Source organism: Ambystoma mexicanum, chromosome 7q, assembly GCF_040938575.1.
Source record: "Ambystoma mexicanum isolate Mex_15411 chromosome 7q, UKY_AmexF1_1, whole genome shotgun sequence".
NCBI lineage: Eukaryota > Metazoa > Chordata > Amphibia > Caudata > Ambystomatidae > Ambystoma > Ambystoma mexicanum.
Window position 1 is genome coordinate 959,724,515 of NC_090941.1, and position 27,168 is coordinate 959,751,682.

A 27,168-nucleotide genomic window follows, 5' to 3' on the forward strand; every position below is an offset into this window, starting at 1 on the left:
AGTGCAGTTACTTATTTATCTGGCGTGCTGTGAACAATTTTACACACTCTATTTCCTTGCAGTGACTGCAAATCAGAGCATACATCTCTGATTAGCAATTTAACTATTTGGGTAGTGTCAGCTTTGCAACTGGTGTACACCTCCACCCATCCTGAAAAGGCATACACAATGAACAGCATATATTGGTATCTACGGCATCTCTGCAATTGGATGACAACAACAAGGACATTGACAAAGGGGTCCCGGGGAATGGTGCACAACTTAAATTGCTTTTACTGCCTTACTTGTCCAGCTGGCAAGAAACTAATTGTCTACGGTACATTTGTGCAATTGAGGAAACATCTGCTGCATAGCAGTCCTGATCGAAGGAAGCAACCGCAACCTCTTTGAGCAAGTTCATTATAAATATGATCCCAGTAGGTTAATAGTACCTTTGATGTGATTAATCAACCATCTTCATCCAGCCAAATGTTAGTAAGGAAGGTGATATCCAACCGTAGACCAAGGTTTTTCTCCGAACCTTATCCTGTAAAATGGCAAAATCTTAAAGAGAATGGTGAGGGTCTGTGCCTGGCTCACTAATCTTCTCACAAAGTCAGCCTATCAGCTGCAAATAGCTACTTCTTTAGATATTTGACATTAGCAAGTATTTGCTATTATTTTGGATACATACTGATGTCTAACAGTGCAGAAGCATAGGTGGACTTTTGTTTTGATCTGAGTACCTGATGTGTGGTATCCTCTCTATTTTGATGTCAGACCGAAACCACAGGTGACTAGGAAAGGATACGGTGAGTCAGTGTAAATGGGGGCACTCTACTGGTTAGCTAATATACCAACCCTAGTTAAAGCTATTAAACCAGCACCGTGGGCAAACAGAACATTTGGTAATTGGATACCTTCTAACAGAGTCTGGGGGAACAGACCACATGACCTACAACTAAATTCCTCTTATCATCATGGAAACAAGATCCATCAATCAAATAAATGAAATCAGCATTATGTAACAGCATATCAACGAGGGTTTTCACGGCAGTCCAATTTCATCAATAATGGATATGCAGTCTGTGACCCAGACTGGGAAAGATATGATATATTCATGAAAAGGGAAAGCTCTGCTAAGTGGATGTGAGATACCAGAGGAAATCATTAATTCGTTACATCTCTACAGATGAATAAGGAACAGAAAGAAAGCTGACTGGTCCTAAATCCCCCGCCCGCTGCCAGTTTCCACTTGCTTTTTATACCCCCTCCCAGATAAGGTATTTTGTGCGCCTGGAAGCCAGCATAGTCCTAGGCCAAAAAACGTTAAAAAACCTCATACACACCCATTTAAATGCTTCTGCTATCTATCCCGATCGGCTCATTCCGCCTGCTCCTAGCTATCGGGATCTGACTACACATTTTACTGACTGATTGACATAGGCTGGCATACAGTTACCTCAATCGACTGACTGCATGGATCTCACTGGTATCGTACCAAAATAACATAAAAAAATAAAAACGAATGCCCGTTTACTGCGCATTCGGCAGTAAACAAAAACGACGAATTCTCATTGTACCATACAAGGGGAGCAGTGGTTGAAGGGTAGTTTTCCACTCCCCTTGTATGGTAAAATGGGTTTTGGGGCCATAGCGGTGTCCCCCACATACATTAAATGTAAAGTGGGGGTCAAATGAAGAAAATCCAAAAGCTTGAGTTTCAAAATGCAAAAGTCGGTTATGCAATTTTGTTATTCGAGCTTTTGGGATTCGTTTTTTAAGGAAGATCCCATCTCACTGACTGACCGAGAGCGTTTCTAATAGTGTTGTGTTGTGTATTTTGGTACGAAATGTATATAGCAGTCTACTGGCTATTATAATTGTTTGAATATCTGGTGAAAACTGCACAGGTGAAATTAGCCTGTTTTTCTTCTACCTACATGGTGCGATGGTCGATGACTGTGGCCAGAGTGCCTTTGAATCAACCGGGAGAACTCTTGCAAGTTAGTTTACACATTGTGTTCGGGGATGCCAAGCTCTACTCAGTTATTGGAGAGTAAATGTTGGCTACTAAGACTGATGAAGTAGTCTGTAGTGCAAACAAGGTTCAGTCGGGGCCATCTGATGCGGGTGTGCAACTAATTTTGGACGTGACATTGGTGACAGTTAAAAGCAAAGCCTACATCCCTACAGGATATTTATAACACGCTTAATAATGCGCGGACCTGGGGATCAAACCCGGGTTGCTCCGTGTCGTTTTGCTTCCAAGGCAAGCACGTTGCCGCTGAGTTATCCTCCCGAGACTGAGGTGAAGAGCCTCGATTCGGATTTCATTTTACCTACAAAATCAGATGCAATTTCAGGCAACTTGTTCCTCTTGGCCCCCCTTCCGGAGGATTCATGTTCCTTGGACCACCTAGATTTGGAGGATTTTGTCCTATCGCAACATAAGGATTTCATCTCCGACACTTCGATTTTGGCACTGGTGGTGTCACAAGAATTGGCAAAACGAGTGCGGTTCTCTTCGGATTCTGCAGCTTGTTGCTCTCCAGCTGTTGACCGAAGGGAAAGTGTACGTTTATTCCCCATTCCGAAGACACCAGTGAATGAATCATCTCCGAGGGGGGTTCCATCGGAGGGTTTGTTTGACACCTCAGCACCCATGAACCTTGTTAACTATAAATCTGTGGTCCATTCCACAGGATGTTGTAATCCAAATAGATTTCATCAAGAAGCTTAAGCAAATATGCCCATTAATGAGGCGCCTATTGACATTTTTTCTTTCCCAGTTTTATCTAGCTTGTTAGACTCCATGGACAAGGGACATGGTATGTTGCATTACGAAATGCCGGAAGTAAGGCAGGTGCTGAAGGAACTGTCGAGGAAAGTGTCTTTTATTGAAAGCTTTATTATGGCAACAGCTAGGCCTACAAATGGGTCTGTGCCTGGAAAGCTTTCGGACAAAGTAGTAAGTGCCTCCTATTTTGGTGGTTACTGCACCGGAAGTTATCCAGTGTGATCCCAAGATGGATGATGCGGGTGAAGCTAGAGTATGATAGTCCAATCCACTTCTTTTAGTATTTTTAAAGAGATCAGGAAGGTTAAGATTCTTGAGGAAGCCATAACTGGGTTATCCTGTTCTTATGGCTCGGGTACAAATCTTCCAGTTAATCTCTTCCATGCAGCAAAGTCAGTAAGCCAACAAACGAAAACAAAACCAAAAAATCAAAAGAGTTTAATTAAGTATTGTTCTAAGGGTTCACATACGTTTTTGCGCATATTGAAACAGCGATTCCTGGGCATTTCAGTATTGGAAAGTAAGCGAGATAGGTTGGCTAAAGAAATTGTACCTGTGTCTAAAGTGGTTAAAGTTGCATTGGGAGAGCAGTCACAGGCTACGGGTCTGAATGGAAATTCTCTGAAGATTGGAAAAAATATTAAACAAAAAACCTTTGGTAAACGTAAGATGTTGGGAAATAACCAAGGTAGTATAACTAACTATTTAACTAATCTTCAGTTAGGAATGGAAAACTCTACATCTTATTTAGATTACAGTGTTTTGAATACTGAGTTGGACACCAGTTTTGGCAAGGCTAAGAACGGCAATGGTAAATGCCATCATTTAAAAGGCAATGATAAGAGCTAAGGGGTGACTATGGGGCTCTTTGAGGGTGGCATGATACCGTGTTAAACACTGATGGCAGCATCCCTTGATCTGGTCAGTTTATCAGTGGCCGTATGGAGGCATCTTGGAACATGGACGTTTTTCCCATTTTTCAAACTTTGGAGGAAAAAAGTCAGGTGTTCAATAATATAACTGCCAAAAACTGTGGTGAAATTAAATGTACTAGGGAAGCAAACACAGGCAGGAAAAAAGGTGCCCTTTGTGTTGCCAAAATTAACAGATGGTATTAGTAAGACAGGCCAGCCTGTACACCAAGCAAATACCAAGTGGGGCCTGATAACCTAGTTTGCAATGCTATTTTCCTTTAAATCGACAATATATTTTGGCACTATTCAAAGAATTACCAACTCATTTGCTAATCACCTCCTCTGATATTTTATAAATTGAGTTTGTGAACAGTGGAAGTATTGTAGGGTCAAAATTGGGTTTTCATCTCGGTTAGTACATACCATTGTGCTAAATGAGACCCTACAATATAAGACTTTGGGCTATGACTTACAAGAGGCTGTGGAGGTATTGTATGGTGAGGTTGGACCCAGTAATGTCTCCTTAAGCACACCCTCGATTATCAGGGAGCCCTTAAGGATAGGAGTAGATGGTACTATGTCTAAGGTCCAACCGGGGCCTCTGATGGGTAAGTTCCCCTGTGCTGCGCAAAGGGTGGAATCATATGTTTGGGCCACAGTGGGAGGCACCTTGCATAACCAAAATAGCCTGGTACAACACTAAAATGATACATCTAGATCTTGGAAGGTTTTGTCATGGAATACCCGTGGCTTTCAGAATTTGTTATGTAAAAACAACCTATGGTCATCATTTGATATAATCTTTCTGCAGGAGACATGGATAATTGACAAACCATTGCTGGATGGCTTCGAGGTCTACCATGTGCCCACGGTTAGGGGGAAAAGTGTCACCCAGTGGGGTGTCTATTATGTGCAATTAAGATTCATAAAGATGTAATTGTTGATACTTTGTTAGATGAGAATTTTAACATTTTACTGGTGAAACTTAAGCGGAGAGACCATGTCCATCAAACGTATCGGTATCTTGTGATTGTTAATAAATATTTTAATCCTCTGGGGTTAGATGTAGATCCATTTTTTTTTTCTTATGTTCGGTGCTTGCAATTGCTATGACTGATGAAGCTAATGATATTATGGGTGATTTTAACAGTGACTGTTTGGAATCTAAAATAGACAGTAGCCACCTTTAATGATACCATGATGAAGGCCCTCAATACCATAGCGCCAACCAAACTTTGCAAAAGTAAACAACAGTCTCATCTTAATACGTGGTTTACCCCTCAGCTTAAAGAATTAAGACTCCAAAAGAGGAAGCTCCAAGCCATCTGGCGACATTCCCCCACAATTGAGAATAAAATTACATTAACCAACTTCGCCAATATGTACAAAAAGGAAATAATCTCACTAAAAGAAATACTTTCAATGAAAATATCTCCAGAGCCAACTCTAACACTAAGGAGCTTCACTATCCTTTGGAAAAAGGAAAACCCTATTCCACCTACAGATAATGTCCTGAAAGATAAACAATGGTGCAATAGCATCCAAAATGCTTTATCTAATAAAATATGATCATGGATAGGCGTCCCCTACTGCGTAAACCCGACTGTTTAGGTTGAAATGGTGACAAGCGTTGCAGGTTGCACCCTTTACTAAATCTGCACTGCAAGCCTGTCCGATAATTTGTATAAAAAAAACTTTTGCACTTCGAGCATATGAGACTGGATAGGTGTTGTAATTTTGCAATGTTTGCACTTTCTTACCTTCTATTCTTAATTGATGGAATAGTTGCAGCCAGACTTAGAATTGATCTTTGGACTGTGGATATATTTTGAGACTGGGGTCAGCATTAGGACCCTAACAAGGTATCCTTCTCTTCATCTCTATGCTCTCCCTCCCCCTTTTTCTCCGTCTTTTGAATTTGCTTTGACCCTCCCGCAAAATTCTTTCTTTCGTCTTTTTTGGGGGGCAATTGCACTTTGTATTCACCATCTATCGCAGGGAGCTCAATTGGCTGTCATGCACTTTACCTGTACATATTCCATATTTATTGTCTGTTTTTCTGCTGTTTTATCATGGATTCAGCACTATGTGTTATGTGATATAATATGTGAATAATAAAGGCTACTTGATTTTATACCATCCTTGATCTGGCTCATCCCCTCATTGGGCTCACATATTGATGGTTACTTACCTTGCTTGATTTTTCTAGCAGTTTGCCCCACATTACCCCCTCTCCCTTGTTTACTTATCTAATAAAATAGCCACTCTGCAGACTAAAATAGCTGTCAAAAAAGCTTCCCTGCGCCCCACTGAGACGCACCCCATTCCTCCCACTACCACACCCAGTTTGAATACTCCTTTCAGATTCACCAATAAATCCATTCTGGATACCAAAAAGGTTATACTCTCATTGAAACCCTCCAACTGCCAGGGTGACAGTTGCCCAGCGCAAGTAATCAAGGATGCTGCCAGAGGCTAGCTCCTTTCATCTCTAAGCTAATCAATGCTTCCTTTAACTCAAGCACTGCCCCGTCCAACCTCAAGGAATCGTGGGTACTACCTCTTCTCAAAAAACAGACACTAGACTCATTCATCCCCACCAATTACAGACCCATCACAACGGTTCCCTTCCTCCTCAAAATTATTGATAGAGTAGCCTACCTCCAAATCCAAACCTATTTGGAGGCAAACCACCTCTTAGGATCACGTCAATCAGATTCAGACCACAACATGGAACTGAAACAGCGTTAATTGACTTAAAGACACAAATTGACAAGTTGAAGGTAAAGGTAAAACAGCTATGCTACTCCTCCTTGACCTCTCAGCAGCCTTTGACTTGGTGGACCATGCAGTGTTATGCAACCATCTAGCATCAGTTGCTCACTTCTTGAGTGATGCCATAGCTTGGGTCAAATCCTTCCTAGCTAACCGTACGAGGGGAGTGTTCTCCCCTCAGCCTCAGCAGACCCAATCCAAATCACCTGTGGTTTTCCACAAAGTTCTTGCGTCTCAACAACAATGTAGAATATCTTTACTATTTTGTATTCGCTAAATATTGCATTGACACACTAGAAAGCTTTAGCGGATTGATGTGAGGAGAATTGACAAAAAGAAAACACTTGCGAGTTGCACAACATCGACAAAACAACTTTATCAAATTATTGCAGCTCGCAAGCTCCTGTCTTGTGCTCATTTAACAGGTTTCAAAAGATGGTATGTTCTGCCTTTGCCTGGCAGAGCTATTCATTTCACTATGTAAATGTGTGCATTAAATGTTATTAATTTAGAATCAATTGCACTATCTAGATCACAATAACTTACGTTGGTCGCCAATAGAAAATGTTTAATGTCTGGTGTACTCGGTTTTCAGGTTTCACCAGTCTTCGGAACAATCTACAATTCTATCTATTTCTTGGCAAGTGCAATGAACAGTGCTTGGAAGCAAGGAGCCTGGATTTCCGGCACCAACCTAGCAGAATACACCAAAAACCTGGACTTCGCTGGGTTCAGCCACAGACTATTTACAGATGGGAAAGGGAATGGGCTCAATGACTATGTGGTGCTGGACACCGACGGAAAAGTGAACCAGCTCTTTCCAACCTATGCAGTGGAGCTGTCCTCCAACTTGGTGCGATTCCTTGGGAAGACAATCCGTTTTCCCGGTGGCACTCCACCCCCTGCAGACTCCAGTTGTTGGTTCGATCCAGATACTCTATGCATTGGAGGTAATGATATTCCCACTCGATTGATTGTATTCACAGACTTCCTTCAAGTGGTTCTTAACATAATGAACACATTACATTTTGAATAAGGTTTTATATTGCATTACACTTCTTCGACAGTTTATCATGTAAACAGAATTTGACACAGAAATAATTCCTGATCCTTTTTTTTCTATTTTTTCATTTTCTTTTTTCTCATATTTTTATTGGTATTTTCGATTGAACTGCACATATAATTACGAACTGTCAACCCCCACCTCCCACCACCCCCTGTCTCTATACCCTCCCTCTGACTCTGGAGATCGGAGGTTGTCTCGTTGATCAATGTTCATAGTTCTCTCTGTCTTGTCAGGTAATGTTCAGGATACGGATATTGTGTGGGCTCCATTGTAGCATATAATCGCTCTGTAGATATGCCAGGATGGTGCCCCAGTTCGATTGAAACTTCTTGATCCCTTTTTAAAGGGTAATATACACACAGTGTTTATGTGGACGTGAAAATAAAAATGAAACACAGATATATAGCTTGCATACATGAAATGTTAAATCATTGTTCCATGTCAACACTCTCACGGTTCATTATCCAGGTTATATAAATACGTTTTCTTGCGGAAGCCTTACACATGGACCTAGGGATAATGGACTTGCAATTTAAGGACAAATTGGCCTCATGTGAATTTTCAAGGAATATGTGTTCCTAGTTCACAGATTCAGTGACTAGATTCTGGTGGAATTACCTTTGGATAGCTGTAAATGTTTTTAAAACAGAGCACCTAAAAGAAAATGGAATGGAATTTTCAGTATTTACTTGGGCAGGGCTCAGGAACACCTTGTAACTAAATGTTATTTGAGAGACATGTTTTTGCCCATGTAATGGTAGATGAGCGGTACAATATCCAGGGATTAGGATCGATGGAGTGGTTTTGAATCCCTCCTGAGCAGTAGGGCTAAGATAGTATCTAGTGCCAATACGCTCTAAAGACAATTGGAGTGAGCTTCCTATGGGTAGTGGTGTCTGAGATCACAGGATCTACAACCTTGTGAGTGGTTTTATGAGGAAGGGGAGAACAAAGGATCATTGGGTGAAACTCTCAGCAATGGTGCCGCCTCTCATTATGATCTAACACAGCAATTGGAAGAAGATGTGTTGAACGTACCTGCATGTCTTCTTCACTGTATTACAGCTAGTTTGGGCTTTTATTCATTACATATGGTTTGGGCTGCCTGGAGAAGGAATTCCTAAATATAAAGGGTGTGTCAAAGCACTAGCCTGAATTTTGATCCATGTACTGGTTTAGGGTTAAGATGGTCCATACTTGCTATACCAATGCAAGATAACATAAAATAACATACCAATAACTGCTGCTACTTGAGTCTAGAGTTCGAACAATTACTCAGGCTGAGTCAGTCAATAGCTGATTTCCTCTTGCACTGTCTTCCTGCTAGAATGCTGGGAAAGAGCAGATACCAGGTCAAGCTGAGTCAACCCCTTATAACTATTTCCGATGCACGTCAGTAGCAGCTCAGAGGTCTGTTCATTCATTTCTTTGTTCACTGTGCTCCAGCTAGGACACAAGGGATGAGCTGCTACAGCGTCAAGCTGAGTCCAGCCCTTATAACCAGTTCTGAGGTATTGCTGGTATAATGGCTACCACTTCCTCGGAGTGAAAAACTAAGATATTTAGTTTGATTAATTCTGAAAGTTTCTTGAGAGCTAAGCTGAGTAGGACCTCCTCCAGAATTAACCAATCTCAAATGAAACACATTCATTGTTTTGATCCCTTGGTGGTTTAAGAAAGAAGGAGACTGCGTGACAGAATTAGATTGATTAAAAAACATCATGTCGTGGCTACTGATAAAGCATCCTATTTGATACAAAAAAAGAAGCAGATTTTTCAGAATTGGCGTAGAGCCCATTGTGCACAACTATTTCAGCAGGACGCAGTATATATTCAAAATTGTATCGCTTTACAATAAAGATACCACTTCCTTTTGGAGGGTGGTTATTGAAGTGGGACCCACCCAAGTTGATAGACAACTAAATCCAGTTGACAAATCCTCTTGGGTGAACCAATTCACTGGGTGTTTCGTAAACAAGACTCAGTTGAATCTAATGCATCTTTTGTTTGTTCCCAGTTCCCTGGTGACTGGCAACTTCAGATTGACTACAAAGTCATACATAACATTCTGTTGCGTATCAGTAGTTCAAGGGCTCCGGGCATGAAGGACCACCCCAAACTCCTGTTTAACAAAACCCCAGGTATTTGGGCAACAATTCATACTATTTTTCAAACAAATCACAGTTACTGAATGTATTCCTGGTTCTTGGAAAAACTTAATTTGTTGTCCGGTTTTAGATGCTGACTGCAAAGTTTTTTCAGCCTTAAGAAGTGGGCCTTTGAAACTGGTCAAATCCAAAAATGGCAAACAGGTTTCATACCTAACCATGGTACTAATCGGAATGGTTTTACTTTACGATCAATTCAAAAACTGGCCTGGAGTAAGAGAATTGAGTCACTGAGTCTAGTGACCATAGATCTTTCAGCAGCTTTTGATGTAGTTACCAGGAATCTTCCTTCGTCCAAGTTCTCAAGTTGGGGTATCTCATATGGTCTTCTACGGTTAATTATTGGTCTTCATAATCATTTGAAAATTTGTGTCAGACTTGACCATCTTGGTTCCCTCTCTAGAAAGATCTTTATGCATACTGGTGTTTGACCGAGGTGCATGGTAGCCCACTGTATTTTGAATGAATATGTTTCTAGCTTGGGAGAGGCGTTTATATTTGATATGACATGATAGGCCTGCAGAGACTACTCAACACGTATGTTGATTATGTGGGACAAAATGGTTTGGATTGACCTTTCTGTTGACTTGGGATTCACAGTTTTTGATAAACCTCATGTTACTAGGACAAAAGATTGGTTACATGTAAACACTGATTAGCTTAACAAATTCACAACCACACTGCGCTAGACAAAAACAATTTGTCAGAAAAACTGAATTTTAATTTGGGAAAACAATTGACACGTGTTTCGACCTCACTGTCTTTTTCCAGGCTGTTATGATAGTAACATGAACCAATATACCAGTGTAATGTAATATTACACACATTCACGATTAACAGAGTATAAATCATCAAAATTGCATCATTGAAGGATAAAGAACACAAATATCAGGTGCGTAGGGATTGGAGAAATTACCATTTTGTAATGACAAACCATTCCAACCAACCAAAAGATAATAGGATAAATACATATAAAAGTAAAATTCAATATTGATGAACCATCCATTGGTTGGACCCACATATCCCCAATGTAAGATTACTCACAGGTAAATTCCAGAACAGAGAAAATAGACAGATAATGGGATAGGGAAAAACAGGAAAAGGGATTTAGTTTGAATTACATACTGCTTAAAGAAACAAAACAATAAATTGCTAGTTGACCTTGGTTAGGTGGCATCTGGGCCATGTTTAAAGGTTGCCATGCTTAATCATGCATGCAGGCAAGTGCCCCCACACCCTACGTGCAGTGTCAATTTTAGAACATACCTTTACATTTTGTAAGAGATAGCGAATTAGTGTTCTGTTGGCATTCAGCTCCAATTTAAATCAAACTCTTCAAAACACCCACCTTAGTGACTCATAGTGACTGTTAGTCTACATACAGCGATGATAAACCCATCGAACAGTATACTATATTTTAGAGTTAAATACACAACGATAGAGGTTGTAACAACGGACATAGATTATCCACAAAACAAAATAAACATTGTCAAAACAATCTATTATGTCAAAATAGCTTAATAACAACACATACAATTGTGTGCCTACATATAATATATTTTCAAGCACTACCTCTATTGAGCAGCTCTTCAGCATATCAGTGCATCCTTCAAACTATGGCGTGGTTTTGTGAGTAATCCCTCAAAATGCCATGCGAAAATGGAAGTGACTTGCTTAGCCAGCCCGTTAGCCATATTGGAGTGAACGCTGATGTGTTGTACCTTTACATTTTTAAACTGCTATGTCCCACACTGGACTATATTAACTAATAAAATCCAATATGCTATGCTCACATGTATTCACTACTAAGCTCAGAAATATCCAAAGAAATAAAGGATTTGATCCCTGAAACCGCTGTGCGAACCGGAAGTGTTTTGCTCCACTGGCCCAGATGCAATCTTGGAGTATAACCCAGGTATATAACCACTATGTGTTAGATAGCCACAAGTATTCTCCCAGTGAGCTATATAAACGTATGCAATGTAATCGGCTGTGCTCACATGTATTTGCTATTCATCTTTATGCGTTAATCAGTTAAGCTGAAATGTGCTAAATAAATAATATTCTACTACCATGGGACATAATCTCCAGTGATCAGAAAACAGTAACCAATTTGGGCAAGACTGCATTTGTTAACGCTCTTCAGACACTATAATTTAAAGAAACCAGTACGTTTCTCCGTAGGCTTTAGTAAGTCTCATATGCAAGAGACTCCTTAATAGAGCCCATTTATAATTGTAGTAAAACAAAACCCTGAAAATTGGCTCAGATGCTTCCTACAAGTAAACATTACTCTTCATCATGTATCTGATCATATTAGCAAAAATAATGTATATCTTGATCATATTGACTTATTCTATGAATTAACTGTTATAATTAACTGTGATAATTATTATTATGAACACACCATAGAAGGAAACGAGTTATTGACAGCATAATTCAAATGTAACATATATAAATGCTATTCATTGCATGAAAAATTGCGTAACCTACTAGTATTGAGAAACAATTATTGTTATTTGGTAACAAGACGTAGAGGTTACCAAGGAGTGCACAATACTTATTGGTGGCTATGCTGCCAATGAGTCGCGAGTGGATACTTGGCATCGCAGCTGGAACTCAGATGTTCTCATATTTTTACTTTCTGCGCAGGAATTGTAGTGCCAATACAAAATGAGCCACAGACCATATAATACAACAATTACAAATCTGGTGTTGCAATTAATAAACATCTGAAACTTATGTGTGCCCAATCTTCCAAATTTAACAGCATCTGTTTTCAGCATCTGTTGCCAATATAATACTACCCACAGGTGCATATCATGCAATAAATTACAAATTTGGTGTTGCAATTAATATGTTTTCAAAGCAAGTGGACACATGGAGCAACCTGTGCATTTATGAAAGCGACCTTTGCGCCTTTTAAGCAGCCAATCCCCAGTTTTTGGTGTTTCTCCCATGAAGGTGACACACAAAAGATTCCTAAGTGCAGGCGCCTTGGTGTAAGTGGTACTTGGAGTAGTATCTATATATTTTGTCAGATCTGTGCCTAGTTGTAATAATGCCAATGTTTTTGAAAAATGCTAAAGACTTTATGGCTGTCCATGTTGTAACGAATAATGAATCTAACAACAAGGTAGCTCTCCCCATCTGCCTAACTTGACTCTCGGCTTGGTTAAGTAAGAGTGGTGAATAGCCTCTGGCCGAAAATCTGGACTGAATGTTATCACATTCTGAACCAAAATCTCGAGTGTGGCTACAATTCCATGTGGCTCTAATAAATTCCCCTTTCGGGATGTTAGAAATTACAATTTTCGTGTGACAACTCATGGCATGAAGTCCTGTATTCAAAGATGTGTCTTTCCGGAAAGTGTGAGTCATATACCCCGTTGGGTGATGCTAATCTTCAAATCTAAAAAGTAAAAGTTTGATCTCCTAGATGTGTAATTGAACGATATTCCCCAATTATTGAAATTGAGATATGTAACAATAGCAGACAATTCAAATTCTGTGCCTTTCCAAATCAATAAAACATTGTGGATTTATTGACACTAAAGATGTATATGTGGCAGATATGCAAGATTGACTAGTGCATATTATTGTTCAAATTGATGGATAAATATGTAAACACAATGACCGAGACAGCCCTGCCCGAAACTGGTATGAATGCAGTGTGTAGTGTTGAATGGCTGGGTACTTGTCCTAATACAATAAACATTCCTTGTTGTGAGTGTCTGAGAGGGAGGAGAATGGCCTGAGTGCACTGTATGCTGACAGACTGACTGCTGAATGCCCATCTGAGTGATTGGTTGCCTGAGTGGACCCAGCAGAATGAATGGGAGATCAACTAGTATATATGGGGGCCTCTCACTGCTAGAAATCGTTCAGAAGCTGAAGTTGAAACTGACGCTTGATCTCGACAACCGAGCATGTAGAAGAAGGTTGACTGCTGTCTCCCTTTGCTGAAATCCGAAAGCTGCTGAGCCGTCGAGACTGATTCAAGAGAGGACCTGGTTAGGCCCCTCTTCCTGAGCTCTGAGGGACCATTTAGCATTGCTAACCTTCACCAAAGCTCCCTGGAAGTCAGACCCTTGACAGGCTGCCTACCGGAGACAGGGACTGCCGAGTATAACAAAGATAAGTACCGGACATTACGCCCACCGTCGTTAGTGCCAAAGCAAAGCTTGCTCCCATAGCAATGTCAACTTGCTACTTGTAAAAAGTTACATTGAACAGAAAAATATTGTTGTCAAGTGCAAATGCTAATAACTCTTTTATCATCTCATTATGATCATGAAAGGAAGCTGACATCTCTCTAAAGTGTCTTCAGGCTTCCTCCCACCAGACTCCACTTACCTTGAGGAGGTCATCACCTCACGCATCCTGACATCTCCACCCTCCAGTTCAATTGTGGCACCACTATCCTCACTGGCGCTTCGCTTGACTCCAATTAGTTTGGATGTCGCATTCCGTGGGTGCAGACATTCCATTGTTAACCACGCTGCGAATGCACAGTATTCAGTGCTCTATGGCAATGGCAGTTTGCGGTCCAAGCCTTGTTATTTAGGAGACCAGTAATCACAGATGCATCACATCTTAACGCGATTAGTCCTTGAACCATATTAACCTGCAGGTATCCCCCATGATCCCTGTTCCTTGATCCTTGCCTTGCCTTCTCCTTCTTACTGGCATGTATCTAACCATCCTGTGGTCTTCAATTTTAGCTTCTGCCCCCTTAGATATTAGTTCCTACCTTTTGGTCTCCTTGTTCTCCTTCCTATTCTGTCTATTCTTCTTTGTTTTTACTTTCTTCCTTCCCTATCCTTGCCAGCTACTCTCTACAAGATTGCCTTCTGCTATCCCTCATTTCAGCCTGTGGTTTGCCAGCCCTTATTCCAGCCTCTGGTCTGCCAGCCTCCTGTACTGGTGTATCTTTTGGCAGTCCATCATAACCAGCCTGCGGATGCCCCATCTCCAGAAAGATCCTTGCCTGTTCATTTAGACTCCTGAGACACTGCTTGGATATCAACATTCAGCTTTGCCTTCCCTGTCAGTGCTTGCATTGTTCCTGCACCACAAATCTGGGAAAAGCCACCTCATGGCGTGGGGAGCTAATTTAGGACTTCCCGTGTAATTCTGGTCAGTCTTGGTTTGGTTCCTCGGCTTTCACTCACTCCTGGCCTTTCAACACAAGACAGTCTGGCTTCCCCAATGCAACCATCTGGAAGATCAGGTAGGCTGCGCCAGTGAGACACATTGCTTAATAGTTTAAGAGGCCTCTCCACTAGCTCTGACATGGATCCTACTCAGGATATACAGGATGAACTTCAAGCCCTCTACCAGGAAATGTCACTCCTCATACAGGGACACATTGCCTTATGCCTTATGGTTTCAACACAAGTAGTTACAGCTGCTTGTGCCCCCGAGAACGCCATGGCTCATACCACTCCCATGAAGTTTGATGGAGAGCCTAGACATTTGGTGGAATTCTGTAACCATTGCAAAGTGCACTTCATGTTTCGGCCATCACATTTCCCTCAGTATAAAGCTAAGATCGGATATAGCCTTGGGAACCTAACTGTAAGGGCCCTGGCCTGGGCAGCATGTACATTGCCTCAAATAGATTTATTTTGAATGACTTTTAGTATATGAAAGGACCTTTTTTGGAAGTGTTTCAATCTCCCAATCGAGCATCTGCAGCTCAGAATCAGTTGATCAGGATACATCAAGGAGGCAGTGATTTCATTACTTATTTGAGTCGCTTCAAACATTTAGCAACGGATTCACAATGGCATGAAATAACTCAGAAGACCTTGTTTCATCGAGGATTAAGAGACGAATACAAAGATGAGTAGTTACACATCCCGGAACCCGACACTCCTGCGTTGATTGACCAAGTCCTAAAAATTGATTATCATCTTACTGAACGTAGAAGCGAGAAACAAAGAACTGACCAGAAGTTTCTTAGACCCATGACTAACCTAGTAGTTCCAACCAATCCTGCGGAACTCACCCCAGAACCTATGCATTTGGGGGCTGTTTGTTGTCCATTATCAGAGACGGAAAAGAAACATAGGCGTGCACAAAGGTTATGCCTTTATTGTGGTGCAGCTGGACATTACCTGGGATTTTGTCCATTGCATCTTCCCAGGCGTTCGGAAAGCTAGGAGGCTTGTCGTTTTAGAAGAAGGTCCCAACGATCCTACCATCACATCCAGCCTATCTTACATTAGCCCCCAGGCAACCACGCCCCTTCTGGTTTTGAAAGTCCAGATTACTTGGACAAACAGGCAAGAAGAAACTGTTGCATTGCACAATTGTGGAGCGTCCGGAAATTACATTGATGCAGCATTCATCGCCCGAACACAGATACTTGTACACCAAAAGGAGACAATCTTGCTAATGGAAACATTGGCTTCTATTATAGCTAGCCAAATATATAGATACTTCTCCAAGTATCACTTACATCAAGGCGCCGGCACTTAGGAATCTTTTGGGTCCCTCCTTCATGGGAGAAACACCGAAAACTGAGGATTGACTGCTTAAATGGTGCAAAGATGGATTTCATAAATGCAGGCTTGTTCCATGTGTCCATTTGCTTTGAAAACATATTAATTGCAACACCAAATTTGTAATTTATTGCATGATATGGACCTGTGGCTAGTATTATGTTGGCAGTACAATTTGTGCGCTGATTGTAAGGATCCGAGAACATCTGAGCACAATCTCCAGCCAGGATGCCAAGTATCCATTGGCAGCATATCCACCAATTAGAGACCACAAACGTTCTCCACTTTGTTGGTCTCATGCAAGTGATCCCTGCCATCAAGAGGAAGCAATCGTGAACTCAAACTGAGGCAATTTGAATCATGGCTGATTTGCAAATATAGAACTGTGTGTCAGGGTCTGAATACGTTTTCTGTTTGTTTGTAAATTGCAAGCAATGCAGTAACTTATTTACTTAATTGGTTATTGGATTGTGGTTAGCCTGGGGTTGGCGTATTGCACACTTCTCCATAATCTCTACATCTTGTTACCAAATTACAACAATTACAGTATTTCATTACTAGTAGGTTACGCAGTTGTTCATGCAATGAATTGCATTTAGATATCAGTAACATTTGAATTATGCTGTTAATAACTATTCACCTGCTATGGTCTGTACTCTTTCTGCTAATATGATTAGATATATGATGCAGATAATGTTTATTAGTAGGAAACATCTGAGCCAATGTCAGGGATTTGTTGTACTACAAGTATAAATCTGCATATTTAGGAGTCTTTTGCATATGAGACTTCTAAAGCCTATGAGGAAACGCACTGGTTTCTTTAAATGATTTGGTCCGAAGAGCATTAACAGATGCAGGCTTGTCCACTTGGGTTTCTGTTTTCTGAGCAGTGGAGATTACGTCCCAGGGTAGTGAACTGTCATTTAATTAGCAAATGTCAGCTTAATTTATTACTGCATAAAGATGAATAGCAAATACATGTGAGCACAGCAGATTAGATTGCAGACGTTCATATATCATTGGGAGAATACTTGTGGCTATCTAACACATAGTGGTTATATAGCCGGGTTATACTCCAAGAGGGGCCGGTGGAGGAAGACACTTCCGGTTCTCAGCGGTTGCAGGGATGAAACCCTTTTACTTCTTTGGGTGTTTCTGAGCTTAGTAGTGAATATGTGTGAGCATAGCATATTGGATTTAAAATGTAACATAGTCCAGTGTGGGACATCGCAGTTAAAAGGTTTTTACAGGTACAACACATTAGGGTTTACTCCAATATGGCAACCAGGCTGGCTAAGCAAGTGACTTCAGTTTTCACATGATGTTTTAAGGGACGACTCGTAAACCATGTCAGAGGTGGAAGGTTGCACTGAGATGCCGAAGGGCTGCTCAATAGAGGTAGGAGCTTAAAAACAGTTATATGTAGACTCACAATTGGATGGGTTGGGATTATGCTATTTTAACATAATAGATTGCTTTGACAATGTTCATTTTGTGTTTCATATGGGAACTGTTTAACATTAATCCTTACCTCACTGCCGGTTTTGCATTGAGAATATTGCAGGTATGTTCACCTCAAGCATGGGGTGTTTTGGATAACGTATATGGAAATGGCTACATGCATTGTGGTACAACATATTTAGTTGTCCTCTTCTCAGATTTTCAGTTTTTCAAGAATCACCCAACCTGCGGGTGGGAACATTGGAATTTGTTTCAGGTATGTATGTAGTGAGGAATCAGACAGTGGATTATCTATGTCAGTTGTGCTTCCTTCTAGGGTTGTGCATTTAGCTCGAATATTTAGTGTACTGTTGGATGGGGTTATCATCACTGTATGTGGACTAATAGGCACTTTGAGTAACTAAGGTGGGTGTTTTGAAGAGTTTGACATAATTTGGAGCTGGACTGCCCACAAAATACCAATTTGCTATCCCTTTACCAAATGTAAGGGTAGGTTCTAAAATGGACACTGCACGCACGGTGTGGGGGTACTTGCCTGCATGCATGATTAAGCATGCCGCCCTGTAAACATGGCTTAGATGTCACCTAACCAAGGTCAACTGACGATTTATTGTTTTGTTTTTTTAAGCAGTATGTCATTCATACTAAATTCCCTTTTCTTTTTTTCCCTACCATTATCTCTATATTTCCCTGTTCTGGAATTTACCTGTGGGCAATCTTACATTGGATAAATGTGGGTCCAACCAATGGATGGTTAATGAATATTGAATTTTACTTTTATTTTTATTTCTCCTTTTTATTTTTTGGTTGGTTGGACTCGTTTGTCATTACAAAATGGTAATTTCTACAATCCGTATGCACCTGATATTTGTGTTCTTTATCCTTGAATTCATGTTACTAGCATAACAGCCTGGAAAAAGAAAGTGAGGTTGAAACATGTGTCGACTGTTTTCCTGGATTAAAATTCGGTATTTCGAACAAATTGATTTTGTCTAGCGCAGCGTGGTTGTGTATTTAGGAAACTTGACGCATACAGTCCTTATTCACAACCACCCGCAGCAGACACAGTGCACCCCGTTGTTGTATAATCATTTACTTTAAACCATTGACGTGCCCCGCTGGTTCAAGCTTTAATTTCCCCAAGCATTTCCCATTATTACATGTAAACACAGTTGGCTTGGCGAACCAAGCCTGCAACATAAATCACAAATTTGGAAAGTTCTCTGTTCGGCCGGCCCTGAACAATTATGAAGTAAAGATTGTTCCAAAGCTTGTGTATAGGTCTGAATTATTAGAGCCTTTGTTTCTCAAGTATTTGACACATGTGGAAGCTTTAATTTGGAGGGGTATCTTGAAACTCTCTAATTTCTTTCCCCAGCTGGCCATCAGGTATGAACTGGGTACACGCCCTCTTAAAAGATTTGCAATATGGAATTGTTTTAATTTTTTAGGAACATTTTGAACCTTACGGTTGATATACTGCATGAAGATCTGTTAAGCAACATGAATGAAATAGTGGATAATCATGTCAATTCCTTTAGATTATTGTGCGATTCTTTTTATGATAATTATTTAGTGTTCTCTAGAAAGACTTTGTTATACACTTGGCATTTGAGGATGACATTGAAAGATTTGCATAGCTATCGTTCCTTAATCACTTATCCTTCTATAATAAGAAAATGGGGGTACTTGCTCTGTTTTTAGCCCTGCACCCAAATCAATGTGTGCAGAATGTTTTTATGTGTTTTAGGTGAAATGTATTTCCCACAAAACAAATCATGGTAAGGTATAAGCAAATTGAATTAGATCAGGCCTGTTGTAGGTTTTGTGGAAACTTGAATGAAATCTTGAAACACCTTTTCTTAACTTGATTGTGCTCATTGGATTAAGTATTTTAGACATTATTTTTCATTCAATAACTCATATTTATCTTGAATACTTTTGGAAGAGATGTCGTTCTGGTACTTGCACATTGAATGTAAACATTGAAGAATGAACATTTCTTTTTCAATTGGTTAGCAATTTCTTTATAATTTAGATTGTTTTAAAAAATATATGTTTATATATATAAATGTATTCTTTTTGAATGTTTTATGTGTTTTATTAATTGTGTTTAATAGTTGTATTTGATGTAAATTACGTTTTTTTCTTTTTCACTATTTTGTTTTAGACTTTGTTAAAGGTTACTTGTAACCAACAACAATAAAAAATTTTTAAAAAACTGTATACCAATGAACACTTCAGTAGTGGCACAGAGGTTTGGGCAGCCATTTCTTCAGGCACTGGGCTCCTGCTAGGACTTAGGGAAGCAGCTGCATAAGTGGGACAATGCTAAGGTTATAGCACAGCTGAACCAACATAAGAAATGAGTACAGAAAGGCCTTCTAAGCCGGGTGCAATATTTGGGCCAGTAAAATCACCATTTTAAGGGCATTAGCCAGTCAACAAAGCCTCTGTTTCCTACAAATGCCAAGCATACTCTGCATTAAATGAGAAGGTGATTGTGTTATGTTCTAAATTTGAAGTTAACGAGTCTAGAGATTGAAATTAAAATATAAACATAATTTATTTTATATACATTTTAAACTCAATTAATCAAACATTTTCATCGAAGAAACAGCCAATTAAGAACATGAGGACAATGATGAAAAAATTACATAAACACAAACAATCATAACAATCATAACAATCACACCCATATACTCAATTACTCAGTAGCAAGCATACTACATCCAACAATTCATGTAAATTAAGAACATATAACCATATTCCAAAAGTTCAGTGTAGCCAAACATGATGTGTTTTTTAAATTCATATTTCCATATGCAGGCTATTTACCATGGACCGACCAGTTTCAACGTATGGCATATTACTTAACACGTCTTCATCTGAGAATCATAGTCAACCTAATAATATACAATAATAACATGTGATCATTCATCCAACCCAAAACATCTTTTGAACTAATTATTCACAAGGCACCATTTGAAAATTATTGAAGTGTCCTGTCACCATTTGAAAACCAAAATAAATCTAAAGTAATCCCATACACCAAAGTCCCGTTTTCCGACTGTGCGTCTAGATTTAAAATTGGGCATCTCTTGCTCCTCCCCCTAACAAAGCTTAGCCCCTTCAATTTGATTGGTTCCCAGGTATACAGGCCCCATCTTTGGGAGTTCCTGCTCCATCCATCTGAAATTGCATTTTTGATCAATTCAGAAATGAGTTTAAATATCTTCAACATGTCATATTTCCTAATTTAAAAATAAGGGTTGCAATCCATATGTTTCTAAATTGGTCTTATTATGCCGGTCACCTGTGTCTGGCATCGGCATGTTGTTGCATGACGCACTGCCAGATTTCTGCCATTTCTCCACAACGAACTTCAGTTTAAATATTGACATTCTGCAGACAGGTATCTGATTCAATAAGCTACCGTATTCCTGAATCTCCGATACCATAACTTTTTCTGGGACACTACAATCACATTTTAGATTATTACTGTGGTTCCCTGGGCTGAATTTTGAGGGACTTCCTATCCACAGATAGGGCTTTTACTGTGTTTTCCAGAATGGTTAACTATCTCTGTCTATATTATGATTCTCCGGTTTATGAGCAAAATATGATTCTCCCCTGTTAATTAAATGCCTACTTTTTTACTTAATTAATAAACCATTTCTGTTCCCAAAACCTGTATTTGGCATGGCCCACTGGCTATTGTTGACTTAGTCTGCAATGAAATCACTTAACATTTTTTCAAGGCTAAGACCTGAACACATATTTTCTGATCTCCTTGAGCAGAGGGGTGTAATGCGCTCCCCTGACTCATGTGACATTCTCTGGTACCTGCCAACTGTCAGCCAGCCCAGAACTTCAGCACTAATTGAATATAATTTTGAGTATTTTACAGAGTTCAAACATCAATGGGCTGCTTCTTTATTTACTCAGTGTTGTTCATTTCAACCCAATAAACTCTATCACAGGCACAGACTCCATCCCCGTCCTGGCTCTGTGAGAGCTTCAAAGAGTTTCCAGAGGTGAAGGAGTGTGGGGTGTCTGACCTTTGTGGTCTAATGGGAGAAGGTTTCTCTGGGTGATCTAGTGCAGGCTGAATGCTGTTCCTGTGAACAGAAACAAGTGCTTTTAGATTCTGCATTTTTCTTTCTTTACATGAGACCTGCTTTAATATTTTAAGTCACATAATATGTATTTTTCTCTTGCACCATGCAATGAATGCCCAAACTTACATTACGATATATGTTTCAATTACTTTGGCAATGAAGTTTTCAAGCTGCAAAATGCACAGATTTTTCTGTTTTAGAAAATGTATTTGTTTTCATTTTACTGGACATTTGTATGGCACCTATACACAGGTGTTTCCGGGTGCCACAAGGCCATATGAGGGAGGGGGTCGTGGGAATTAAAAAATAACAACAAATACAGGTATATTGGCCTTGTGGCAGTATGACCTTTAGTGCATATGTTACCTGTAATGGAAAGTAGGCCTAATTTCTTTCAGCCTTGTCACTCGAACACAGGACACAATTTGTTTTTATGTTCCTTTTTCTGAACTCACTATTTAGATGTTTGGCAGTTGAGACTTAAATGCTGGCTTTTGGTCTGACAGCCTCCCATATTCCTACACCTGTGGGCCTACATAGCCAAGTGAAATGCATTTTTATCCTGCAGCTGAAAATACCCCACAAGTCACACCCTCATTGTTTATCTCACGTTTGAACTACTGTGAAAGGGCAGGGGAGAGTGTTGTTTTTATTATTAGTTTTTGTTTGTTAACAGTCACAAATCAAGTTCTTCCATGGGGAATGTACCATTCTCCATTCTTCATCCGGGAGTGGGTGATCGGGCTTCCATCTCCTCTTTTGGGTTTCCGGGTATGGAAGTCCCTCCTTCTTGGATTCCTCTCCTTTCTTTTCCTTTTGCATTAATTTTTATAAAGTGAGAAGTAAAAAGAGTTGTTTCGAATACATGTTTAAACATTGTTTCCCGAGATAAACATTGCATGTAATTTGAGACACATGTACTCTTTAATATGTGCAATAAAAACACTATTCAATTTCTGTTGAACATTTCAGCATAACTTCCAATTCAATTACTCACTGGTTATATATATTTGTCAGTGGTTCCTCGGCTCTACCTTCCCTTGGCTCCTCAATCACCCTTAAAGTTAGTCTGGGATTACAGCTTTTTAACTGATTGATATGGACCCACTTCTCTTCCATCAGTTTTCCTTTAGGGATGGGAATCTTATAGGTAAGAGGCAATATTTTATCCACAATCTCAAAACTGCTGTGACAAGATGGAAGGAATTTCCATTTCTTAGTTTGGTTCCTCTGAAAGTTATACAGAGATGTGGTTTCACCTACCTCATACTCATTTTTCATGGTCTTCAAGTATGACTTCATCCCTTCAGCTGACCTCTCTAAGTTGCACTGGGCCTAAGCTGGTGGGGGGACAGCCCACCACCAGCACCTCAGCCTTGTCGCTGTTGAGCTTGAGCCAGTTCTGATCCATACAGTCGCCAACAGCCCTCAAGCAGTCGCAGAGGCTCAACGACACCTTAGCTTGGTCGTAATCCAGATGGACCAGGATTTGGGTGTCGACGGTATACGAGTAGCAGTTGAGGCAGTGGGCACGGATGAGGCATATCAGTGCCTAGATGTAAATATTAAACAAGATCGGGACAGTGAAGAGCCTTGCGGGACACTGCAGGTGAGAAGACAGGACAAAGAAAGGAACAGAGGCATAGCAATAGTCTGAGTGTGTTCTGATAGAAAAGAAGTAAACCAAGCAAGTACCTGGCCAGATATTCTGATCTGTTCCAGGCGTGACAACAGGATGGGGTGGTAGACCATGTCAAACGTGGCCGAAAGATCCAACAGAATCAATGCTCCGACCCCACCTGAGTCAACCAGCCTGGACATATCATCCTGCACAGACACAAGTACGCTTTTGATGCCTCTACCAGGTCTAAACCCTGCCTGTGCAGGATTAAAGATCTTTGAGGATTCCAGGAGGGAGGATAGTAGGGGGGTGATTAATGATTATAATAATTTGGAGAGAAAAGGGAGCTGAGAAATCAGATGAAAATTAGCAGGGACCGTAGGGTCGAGTGAAGGCTTTTTTAAAAGGGGGACAACCCTCACAGATTTCAACTCCAGGGGACAAGTCCTGATTGACAAGAATCATTTATTGCTGATGTAAGTTCAACCAAGAGATCAGGAGCGATCTTCTTCATGATTTCGATGGGGATGGCATCCTCAGGGCAGGACAATATGATTCTTTGGATAGCCGCTAAGACTTCTGCCTCAGTGAAGAGGGGGAAGGACAACCAGTTAGTAGGAGGTTCAGTGTAGAGGACTGCGGGCAACTTAGAAGCATTAGGAATCGATGTGGCCAAGGATTTAGAAACATTGGTGCGAATGACTTCAATTTTATTAATGAAGAAAAGAGAAAGATCATCGCACGGCTTTTGGGACAGTTTAACCCTTGAGGTGAGTGTTTCAGAGGAAGCAAGTGACTTCACAATAGAGAAGAGGGTCTTAGGTTGACACACCTCAGTTTCGATCTTATGAGAGAAGAATGTGGCTTTGGTGGTTTTAATGTTAGCCAGGTAGATTAAGAGAGAAGACTTACATAGTTCTCTAAGATCGGGTTTTGTAATTTTCCGCCATTTGTGTTCTGTCTGCCTTAACTTCAGGCAGGCGACTATAAGTTGTTCCGAGAACCAGGGTTGGGAGGGTATCCTGCGGCCCTGGACCAATTTCAATGGTGCACAGGCCTGTGCAGCATCTATAAATGACTGAGAAAGAGAACTCAGCAAAAGCGGTTTTAAGGAGGCGCAGTTGATAATTATTTCATATCAACCATGCTCCAGGGGCATAGTAACATTTTTGGAGGTAGAAGCTTAGTAAGGGCACTCACAGATTTACATGCACAAGTCACTAGGTGGTGGTCAAACCATACCACAGGTTCCAGAGTCCCAGGGCATAGTAGTGAGTCCTTCGAAGATACCAGATCAAGGGTATTACCATGAGTATGAGTAGGGCCTTGGACCAGTTGGTGGAGTTCAAGATCAAATAGACCATCAAAGAAGGAGCACAGTTCATTTGATCTGGGCGGGTTAAAGAAAAGATTGAAAACACCTAGCACTCCTAAATTAGTGTATCGTAGATTCAAATTTGCCACTAAATCAAGCAGAGATTTCCCAAAGTGTTCTGCAGGTCCAGGAGGGCGATATATGAGCAGAAAGTGGCTAATACAAGAAGGTGAAATAGCGCATCTGAAAAACACAGCTCCCATGTTGAGCTTATGGGGGCAAGGCAGCTGAGTATTCACATATTCAGCACGGAAGATGGCAGGCACCCCACCACCACGCTATGGGGGCGGGCGGTCATGGTGAATAATAGGGTAGTCAGAGGCAATATCTTGAACCAGAATTGGCACCAGGTTTGGCACCAGCCAGGTTTCTGTGAGGCAGAGCAATGCGGGTTGCCTACTAGATAACAGTTCCAGTATTTCACCAGCATGGGCTGGGAGAGACCGAGTATTCAATAGGAGTAGGGTAGGAACTCCAGTGGGGGGCTGTTTTCCATTGGTAGTACTGGCTGAGACAGAGCTGATAGGGGTAGGGCAGCTGTTCCACCCAGCTGGCCTTATTGTATTGACTGGTGCTAGGGAGAGCAAGGTATTTCTGCCAAGCCGTTCCTCCCATCTCAGCCCCGCACGGATGGGCACAGACGGGCTTGCCTTAAGCACGCCTTTGGAGCGCTGATGGCGTGCCCGCTGCACGGGCGAGGTCCTTTGCACATCTATCCCAGAAGCGGGATGAAAGTGAGTCAAGTCACGCCCACTTGATTCGATCAACAGGACCACCCGGAAGCCAGCGTCCTTAAAGCAACATGCATCAAATTCAGTAATTTAAAAGCATGAAGCACGAAGAGCATTAAGTCATTAAAAGAAATAAAAAACACACGTACTTGTAGCACCCTGCCTCAGAGGTTTTAAATGGCAGTCTTCCTCTCTCCACAGTCACGCAGGAGCGCTGAAGAAGATATCCTGATGCGGGATGAAAGTGAGGCAAGTCACGCCTGACTACTTCAGGGTCCTGTTTTGTAAGCAACCGAGGGTTCAGGGTTATCATTAACCCAGGCATTACCAATGCTAGCCACTAGCTCTTTTTCACCCATTATTGGCAACTTGGTTGGAGCATCCGTGCACATAAACTGTGGTTATCTCCTGACAAGTGTCTTCTTCATAGACCTTGTGTGGGGAAACTAGGTACACCTCCATATTGTCTTTTGTTATTAAACTTTAAACTTCGAGACAGTTCTCTTGAGCATAATCATGCAAGTCCGCCAATTCTTGCACTAAAGGACGCTTCTTGTTTTGGCCATACCTGACCTCCACAGGAAAGCCTTGCATGGACAGAATCCAGGAAGTAATTTTGGAATCTGATACAATACCAGCCCATATTCTGTCACATTGTAAATACTGCAAGGGTGGGGAGGAGTCTGTACAATGATGTGCTCCCGCTGGATACACGGGCAGTGGTTTTTCAATGCCCATACCGTTGCCAGGAGTGCCATCTCAAAATCGTTATTAAATGTTTTATTTGCATAAGAGATAACTTTTTTTACCTTGTCGTGCATTTGATACAATACAGCTGCAATCTCTGTATCTAAGAAAAAACATCTTATTCTCAATGGGTTTAGCCAAACAAAGAGCTTGAGAGGCTTCTTTTCATTTGCTTAACTGCCTCAGGCTGTTCCAGACCCCACTCGCACTTGACTCTGGCCTTTAATAAATGGACCAGGGGCCGAGTGACCTCTGCGTAGTCCTCAATTAACTTTTTACTGTAAATAATGAGCCCAAGAAGGCTTCTGAATCCTCATAGAGCGGCAGGGTCTTTCAATCTCAATAATGCTTCCACTTTTTTGCCTGTCGGGTGAAGACCCTCAGGGGTGATTTTGTGAAAGTTCACTCTTGTCTTACACCAAAGTACCTTCTGAAAGGACAGTTGTGCACCAGCATTCTGAAAGTGAGCATGAAGTTAGCGATAGTCTCCAATATGTTCCTCCACAGTTAAGCTCTTGATCAAAACATAATCTACATTGGCCAAGTTTCCCCATTCACCCAAGTCAGACATGATCTTATGAAGGAATATATTGAACTACTTTACAGAGTTTTTTTTATCCAAAGGGTGTTCAGGTCCATGTCTATTGCTGTCCCCCAAAGGTAAAGGCAAGCTTGTACTCGTCTTCCCTACTCACGGGTACCGTCCAGTAATTGTTAGTCATCAAATCAATGTCTGAGAACACTTTTGACCCCTGCATCCGTGCCAGCCTTTGATGATGTAGGGAAGTGGCCATCTTGACATTTAGACACATTAGTTCAACTCTGTAAGGTCTGCACATAGTCTCCATTGTCCATTGGGTTTCAGTATCCCCAGTACCGTGTTGTTTAAGGAACTGTGGAT

General features: G+C 40.9%; 1 protein-coding gene across 1 annotated transcript in view; it reads left to right on the plus strand.

Annotated features, from left to right (window-relative positions):
* The window catches only part of LOC138528419 (retinal guanylyl cyclase 2-like), a 772,203-nt gene that overhangs the window by 296,236 nt on the left and 448,799 nt on the right, over window positions 1-27,168 (plus strand). The window contains exon 4 of the mRNA XM_069640033.1: window positions 7,064-7,418. Coding sequence (XP_069496134.1) covers window positions 7,064-7,418 — 355 coding nt within the window. The remainder of the gene's footprint in view (window positions 1-7,063; window positions 7,419-27,168) is intronic.